The sequence below is a fragment of the Populus trichocarpa genome, chromosome 10 (genome assembly GCF_000002775.5).
Source record: "Populus trichocarpa isolate Nisqually-1 chromosome 10, P.trichocarpa_v4.1, whole genome shotgun sequence".
Taxonomy (NCBI): Eukaryota; Viridiplantae; Streptophyta; class Magnoliopsida; order Malpighiales; family Salicaceae; genus Populus; species Populus trichocarpa.
This window is the reverse complement of record NC_037294.2, coordinates 21190709-21199203: the sequence shown is the minus strand read 5'-3', so window position 1 is coordinate 21199203 and position 8495 is coordinate 21190709. Positions and strand designations below refer to the sequence as shown.

Below are 8495 nucleotides of genomic sequence, written 5' to 3'. Positions count from 1 at the left end.
TCAAAAGAAAATCTAGGTTCTTCATCAATTTAAATCAAAGGTGGTGTTTGGCAAAGTTGTAAAAGTTATTTTTCAAAATAATTTTTGTTTAAAAATATATTAAAATAATATATTTTTTATTTTTTTAAAAATAACAAAATAAATGATGATTCAATCCTTGCACCAAACCGTCTCTCAATACACTAATCTCATCTTATTGACCAATTGTTATTCTAATTAGAGTGTATTTATTTTTGTAGTTGAATACAATACAATTATATACAAAATTCAACCATAAAAAACTATTTTTTCTTATTTTTTCTAAAAATATTTGTGAACCTCTCAACCTCAACAGCAAAAACAAACTCATCCACCCTTACTCTTGTTTCTCCAATTTACTTTTCCTCCTCGACACCCATATCACCATTTCCGAGCCGTTTGAATTCCTGGCCTCAGCAAGTGTCAAATGGTGCCAGTTTGTACTCCAGTAATGATTGAATGACATAGATTTATGGGTCATACGAATCCATGTACATCAAGGAAGAAATAAACTACTACCATGTCATGAATGCCAATGTATAACTAATTATTCTGATTACAAAAATGCTTCACAGCTTTGCAAAATAAGCCTATACTCGAACAAATAAGAAGACTACAAAACGAGTTTTATTTAATGTCTGCAATATCTTAGACAAGGAAGCAAAATTTATGGGAGAGAATGGGAACCGAGGTGCTGGGGCCAGGTCGTACTTTCATTAACCAGCACGTACTGCTACACCGACATTAGCACCAGCAATTTCTATTTCTAGTAAATACAGCATTTAAGTATTCAACATCAACATTCTGCTTTATAAGATTAAAATCAGGATCACAGCGACACAAATGTTAGACATGGGTAGCTGTTGGCAATGTTCTTTCGACTCTGTGATTTAAAAGATATGAACAAGATAAAATGATACATGACAGATGCAGCAGAGTCATTTAGAAGGAAGTTTGATATGGTCTCTTTTTCCTGGAAAGGGAAAGAAATGTAAAATTGCACGTAAATGTGTTACTTATGTTAAGGTCCACCTCAAATACTTGATGAACTAAACGTAGACTGATCTTGTGCACTTCCTAATCATCAACTGACCTCGAACCATAATAAAAGAAAATACAGTAGCTTGAACATTTACAGGGTCAGCATGTGAAATAGATTTCCTCCAGAACACAACATCCAGGGGATCAAAAAAGAGCAGAACGTAGAAAATTTGCATACATATCCTCTCCTCTGCCATGCTCCGCTATAAAATGAAAGGTAGAATTTGTAGAATTTCAACTCACTCACTTCTTCGCATCTTAACATTAAGTGGAATTTCCTTGTAGGTCTGAACTTTCTCGACTGCTCGACGTGTGGGCCGAAAGGATGTCCTTTGCAGTTCTTGAGTTTCAAATCTAGGGACACTGTTCCCTGTTTCAGATTCAATTTTAACAGATGGAACTGATGATGTAGGACAACTTTCATGCACTGGATCGTCATGTAATGGAGGAATATGAAATTTAGCATCATCTGTCTGAAACAAATTTTCAGCTGGTTCTTGTATTTGATCCTCAGATTTAACCCTAGTGGATTGCCTTCCTGTACATATCCTGCTGAAACAAGCATAAAAGCGTGTACAAATCCTTCATTTCTCTTAAATTATTTCTAGAATGCTCAAATCAAAAGACATTTGCAAACTAAAACTATACAGGATTCCGGACCATGTCAGGACTAACCTCTTTGTATCAGTATCCTTTTCAGTGGGTTCTTCTCCGGACTTAAACCTAGCAGATTGCCTTCTCAAACAAACACTGTCAGGAGAAATACTAAGCAAAATAAAAACTTTAGAGAAAAACTAAAATCACTCATAAATATATTTGTGATCTAAAGCTTTACAGGATTCTGGACCATGTCAGAACAAACCTCTTTGTATCAATATCCTTTTCATTGGGTTCTTCTCCAGACTTAAGCCTAGCAGATTGCCTTCTTAAACAAACGCTGTCAAGAGAAATACTAAGCAAACTTAAAACTTTAGAGAAAAACTAAAGTAACTCATAAAGACATTTGTGAACTAAAACCATACAGGATTCTGGATCATGTCAGAACAAACCTCTTTGTAACAATGTTCTTTTCAGTGGGTTCTTCTCCAGATTTAAACATAGCAGATTGCCTTCTCAAACAAACACTGTCAAGAGAAATACCATGCAAACTCAGAACTCTAGAGAAATGCTAGATCACTCAGCATGTCAAATTTCAAGCAGCGATAGAGTAATTGCAATACAAACCTCTTCTTCTCAACATTATCTTCAGTTTGACCTGGTTTAACAGCACTGGAATCCAAAGCTGCACGGAACCAATATAGAAAAGGTTGGCTTTATAAAAGAGTTTCTAAAATTTTGAATACATGTATAGCATACTAGTTACATTGAACTTTTGATTGGCGCTTCCTTTTTGTGTTGCAAGGTTTATTGTCCTCTGGTTGAGAGAATTGCGCTGCGTTGTCACCTTTGATGGTTTCAACCTACAAGAAATGACAAAACAGGATGAAATACTATGCAGGATACACCAGCTTCCCATAAATTCCATTGAGGTCACTTGCTCAAATACCTCATTTCTCATATTCTGGCTTCTAACTTTCTTTGTTTTCTCCTAAAACAGAGAGGGTTTTAGAAGTCCGTCGCCAATATTACTGACAGGTGACAGCAACTTGATGAACGTATTCAACAGCGAGGCAAAAGGAACAGCAGCTAAACATACCTTCAGCTCCAATTTTTTGGCATTAAGCAGGCCATTCTTGCACCCCAACTCATGTTGATATGCCTTAAGCTGAATAGAAATGAACCAAATAGTTACCACATAAACGTTGCAACACAGCAAATTGAGCATGACAATCCAATGGCTTGCATACATAAAAACATACCTTATCTTTACCCGCATTTAGTTCCTGCATTTTAAGGGAATAATTTAGCCTCACCAAGGACTCAAAATTTGATGCAATTTAAATGTGATTAAGAAATTGATTAGTGCATGACATTACTGCTAACATCTGGCTGTTGGTTTGGGCAAGTTGCAGATTCTGTTGCTGTAGTTGCTGATAATTGACTCTCAGTTTCTGCAACTCAATTGCACTCAACTCGATGATTTTACTGTTGACCAAAGTTAAGAAAAAATGGCACAAGAAATCACCAACAAGAGACAACAAAAATTAGGGGAAAGAAAGACAAACAAAATCAAAACAAAAAGGATACTTCCTATCTGCAACAAGCTTTGTCAATGCCATGATATCCTGTGACAACAATATTCAACAGAAAAAATAAAACCCATAAGCTAAATTCTAATCAATACTCAAGAAAACACATCAATACATGTACATCTAGATATTGAAACACTCAAAACATACCCGTTGGAGCTTCTCAACATGCTCTTTACTAACTAAAACAGATTGTGATTTCCCATATTGGTTTCGCTGTGACAGGTTGCTAATATCAGCAAGCATTTTCCTTTGCGCAGGAAAATTGTTAATGTCAACAAGCGTTTTCCTTTGCGCAATTCCAACCAAAGACCCCTTTTCCAGCTTCTCTCCCTTTATTTTGTCACCTGACACATTCCCAATTTCATCGATCACGCAATTTAAGCTATTATACACAGCAATACCAACTCTGATTTGAATCATTACTAATTTTCTCAGAGATCAAACAGAGATGCACAATTACTTTTAACTTTTTCTAACCCTTCGCAATTCTAACATCAATAAAAGCCCTGAATTAAACACAACAAATCGATTTTACCGAATAAATATCGCATAAAGATTCATCAATAGTATAAAAAAAATTAGAGATTTTGCGAAATTTTACACACAAAAAAATGAAACAAGATTACAGAGAGAAAGGAAAGAGTACCTGCAACATTAATGTTTTCTGTGTCAAGAACCGGAACACCCTCCATAAGCTAAAACCCTAGAATTTATCTCTATTTTTCTCTCTCTATAAACCCTAATTATGTGTTTCTCTCTCCAAGAAAATCGATTTTTCGTGAGAGAGGGAAATGGTCAAAATGGAGGAGACTGGAGAGCAGGGAAAATGAAGGGTAGAAATGGAAATATGTATTTGTCAATTTGGGAGGGAGCCAGTTTTATTTTTGAATTCGCTGTCTGAAGTCTGAACCTCCATCCATGCTCCCGAGGTAAAGGTGACGGGCTGTCGTTTAATTGAGTGAAATCGAATGCGTTGATAGGCCACGTGGCGTTTTATTATTTGTGCCAAACGGATAATAATTTCTTAGCAAGATTTAAGTTTTCGGGATTATATATATATAGTTTTCAAGTTTTCTACTATTTTGGTGTTAGGATTTATTTATTTGAATACTGTAGATCGATATGAAAATTTTATTATTTTAAAAACTTAGTTTTAATCAATATATTACTGACTTGAATGTTCTTTTTATAATCAAATAAAAAGATATATATTTTGATGGTGAAAATTGTTTGGAATGTTGATTAAATAAGAAGGTGGGTTTAGTTTTGATGTATATAGATTAATCTAAGAATACCTAATGCTCACGAATATAATTGTTTGTGGTTAACTTTGTTTCTTTTAAGATGACGTGTAAGCAAATTTAATGCACCTAATTTGCCAGAAACTCAGCATGTGATCTCTTTGTAATATCAAGAGATTATTGTCACTTAGAACTGGAAAATAATCAACTCTTTCTTTTAGTTATTATGAGAAAACGAAACTTAATTCTAGATAAAATTGAATTAACAATAGATAGGTATATGAGTTTGATAGTGTTGTGTATGGTATTTTTTATTTTAAAATATATCAAAATATATTTTTTTTACATTGATATATTAAAATCATTACAAAATATATTTAATTAGATATTTTTTCAGATAAATATATTTTTAAAACATATCAAAATATAATTTCAAATACAAAAACAAATAATGTTTATACTCATGATGCATCCGATGTTTCATATTAAAAAAATCTGATGCTTTTTGCTGAGAAACGATATTACACCGTAACCTCTTAAAATCAAACAGATGCAAAATGTATGGAAGTGTGGTTGTGATTATGGTTATGGTTGTTTTTAAAAGTGTTTTTTACGTAGAAATGTATCAAAACAATATTTTTTTATTTTTTAAAAATTATTTTTAATATCAGCACATCAAAATAATTTAAAAACACAAAAAAAAATATTAGTTTGAAATAAAGAAAAAAATTTAAAAAAATTATTTAAAAAAAAAACGTTTTTAAAATCTAAAAACAAATCGGGCCAAAAGTAGAGAAACGCACCTAGAGTGGACACTGGACAATGTTGGTCAAGCAATTCTTCGACTGGGCTGTCATATCATGACTGCCTTCATTTCTGTGTTAAATGGGCCAACTTTTTTTTTTTTGAAATGGAAAGCATTTTACTGACCTGGATTCGTACGGCGTCGAATTACCCTATACCCTAATTCCTAATCTAAATTGGATGATTATTACAATCTTTCCTGAAATCAAAAGCTAGGGCTACAGAACTAGGGAGGGCCTTTTCCTAGTTCATACCCCCTAAATTGCCTTCTATTTAGCCTTGCCTTTTACATCATCATTAAAGTATATAATATTTGTAGTTTCGCGTTTGCCCTTGAGTTCTTATATTTTTCCAAAAAAGTGATTAATGATTCGAGATTTATTCATTCTTAAAACACTAATTTAAATATTTTGTTACAGGAAACGATTACCATGTATTGACACTAAAACATTATCAGATATTATCACATTATATTTGTCATTATTTGATAATTAATGGGTTTACTTTACACCTCAATTATTTATTTTTATCTATGATCTATATCGCATGGTATTGTCATATCACATGAAACTTATGAAACTTATAGATGATATTTAGTTACTGTTTTTAAATAGTAGAGACGAAGACGTGAGTTATACTTCATATTTTAAAATTATAAAAGTTGGATTCAAAATTATTTAAAAAATAAATTTATTTTATTCTCGTTTTTTTTTCTGTTTTTAACTTTTTGACAAATGCAAAGTATATTATCTCTTCCGTCAGTCGCCCTTTTAAAAAACGAGCATTTATTCTTGGAATATAAACTTCGGCTGGCGTTTTTCTTGTCTACTTCTCCACCTCGAGGCAATGCGTTGAAGCTTTTCTTGCTGTGGAGACAAAATACACGTGGATATCCACACTCCTTTGTCTGTCTGAGATAAACATATACTCTAATTCTTCAATTATGAAGTAGAAAGTAACGACAACAAAAAAATAATTCAAAGGATCTAGATGAGAGGATCATGAGAGCAACTTGCAATATACTCTTCAAGAAATCCACACATACAAATCGATAATAACTCTGATCTCCCTCCTTCGTTCATCTCTTTGAAAATGGAATTCATGAAATGACAGGCGACAGAGGAGGGAAAAGAATCACAAGAGAAGATGGAGTTAAAAAAGACTAATGAAAGATATGAATCGCGGAGTGAATCTAACTCAGAAGGTTGAAGTGAAAGCTCACGGGTAGAGAAAGGATGGCAACATGATGATTGTAGTTTACTTGAAGTCCTAAGATCAATCACTCAGTTAGTTTCAATTCAATTTTTCCGGCTGGGTTTGATGTCGAGATTTGACTTGTTTTCCGTGAAAAGAGAGGTAGTGGCTGCGGTTATGCCTACTTTTCACTAATTTTGTAGGGACTAAATTAAAGTGAATTTGAACCTTTTTTTGTTTCAGCTTACAGAACTTGAACAAGAACTGTTTTGGGTTGGAAAATTGTTTAGAAAAAAATGTTCCGCCATGTGAGGCCTGTGGAGCTACAAAGGTAGCGGGCATGCCTAACGCAGGCCCTGAATACTAGGCGAAGAAAAGAGAACTTTACTCGTAAGATTGATTCTTTAAAAAGATAAATGTTTTTCTTTTTCAACCACAATACTATTTTTGTGCATCAAAATCAGATTTTAAATAAATCACCTAGCTTACATACTGCTCCCGTAGTTTATCTTTTTTTCAATTCACATCCCAAATAACAACACAAGAAACTAGTATATTGCAATCATAAAAGTATAAAAAAACAAGATTTAAGTTAGGTGACAAGAGTGTCAACTTGTTTGACCTGTTTTTTTTTTAAATAATCAAAATGATACTGTTTGAATAAATAAAAAATCATTAAATTAAAAATTAAGTTTTGATCAGGTCAATTAAATCACAAATTAACATGAATTTTTAATTAAGACAAGCAATATCAATCATATTTTTTTTAATCCGAACTAATTAAGACTTCAAATTTAACTGAGTCCCAGATAAACCCGTATGTGGATGGTATGGATTTTATACCTAAAGCTGAAACAAATCCTAAAACATATTCTTGGCCGAAAAGATCGAAAATTAAAGCACTTAATTGTGGCATATAAAAGTTGCGAGGAATCCTCTAGCCATAGCCAACCTCACGTAAAGCATTTATACCTTGCAAGTGAAAGTTGGTTTTGCACATCCCAAAAGGTCAATGGATCCCCTCTTATAATCTTCTCTTCTTTTTATCCATAGCACAGCTAGCTTTATATCTCCTGACTGGCCTGCATGGCCACCGCATTGCAGGGATGTAATCTTGAGACGTAACTTAACTGGTTAGATTTTGAGTTTGTTTTTTTAATAGTTATAAATTTGAGTTTTTTTAAAGGTTACTAGATACTTACATAATCGTTAACTTCATGGCTCGTAAAATTAATTAAGGTGTATATAAGTTGGTCCGGATCTATGTTAATAGAAAAAAATAAAGAGTTACAGGGATCCTAAAGATAAATTGTAAAGCTTACTTCTTCTGATTCTACCCAGGAAAATTGAAAAGCAGCCGTTTTGCTCTGTATACGTTTTCTTCTCCTCTTCCAAGCCGACCAATGAAAAACGTATTGAAATTCGTCATCGTTTGGTTTCTTTTGTGATTTATTAGAAAAGAAAGTAGGTTATTCTAGTCTTATCTAGTCACGAGGGCTGTCAATTGTTGATTATCATCCATGTCTTGAGGGAAAAAAAATCAATGAAAAATTAAAAAAATGTACTATAAAAATATATTTTAATATCCCTGTATTTATTAAAACATTTACTCTGGTCCCTGTATTTTATTTTTATTATTTTCCCTGTAGAAAAATCTCGTGTTGTATGAGTGTGTCTTCAATTAATAGATATCATAAATTTAATGGTGATTTTGTGAAGAATCTTATGCTGATATCACATCCAACATGTTTTTGAATTCAATCATAGTATTTAATTATAAATAAATTAATTTTTTTTAAGATATATAATTAATTCATTTTAATTTTTATATTACCCTCGCTGCCTTCTTTTTATTCACTTAAATGTCTCTAAAAAAATAAGTAAATAGTTTTAATATTAATATCTTGTATCTAGTGTAGTAAACAAATTAATGATTAAATTTTGATTTATTTTTGTATTAGTTTTAGATATTGAATTATATTTAAAATTAAATTATCGGCATCTA

The 8495-nt window shown here is 32.4% G+C and overlaps 1 protein-coding gene across 12 annotated transcripts; it reads right to left on the bottom strand.

The window, feature by feature from the left end:
- Positions 1-959: 959 nt before the first annotated feature.
- Positions 960-4185, bottom strand: LOC7463463 (SHUGOSHIN 2). 12 transcript variants are annotated; one of them, XM_024609799.2, is made up of 13 exons: positions 3898-4185; positions 3399-3595; positions 3247-3284; positions 3036-3144; positions 2919-2942; positions 2756-2824; positions 2606-2635; positions 2423-2519; positions 2284-2341; positions 2109-2183; positions 1922-2011; positions 1735-1824; positions 960-1611 (listed from the first exon to the last, which is right to left on the bottom strand). In XM_024609799.2, the coding sequence occupies exons 1-13, from the start codon at positions 3941-3943 to the stop codon at positions 1299-1301; spliced, it is 1236 nt and encodes a 411-aa protein (XP_024465567.1). In that variant the 5' UTR covers positions 3944-4185; the 3' UTR covers positions 960-1298. The 12 variants fall into 12 exon arrangements, with proteins under 12 accessions (XP_024465567.1, XP_024465564.1, XP_024465565.1 ...); XM_024609796.2 differs by having other exon boundaries at positions 2606-2647; positions 3898-4184; XM_024609797.2 differs by having other exon boundaries at positions 960-1608; positions 2606-2647; positions 3898-4184.
- Between the last annotated feature and the right edge of the window lie 4310 nt (positions 4186-8495).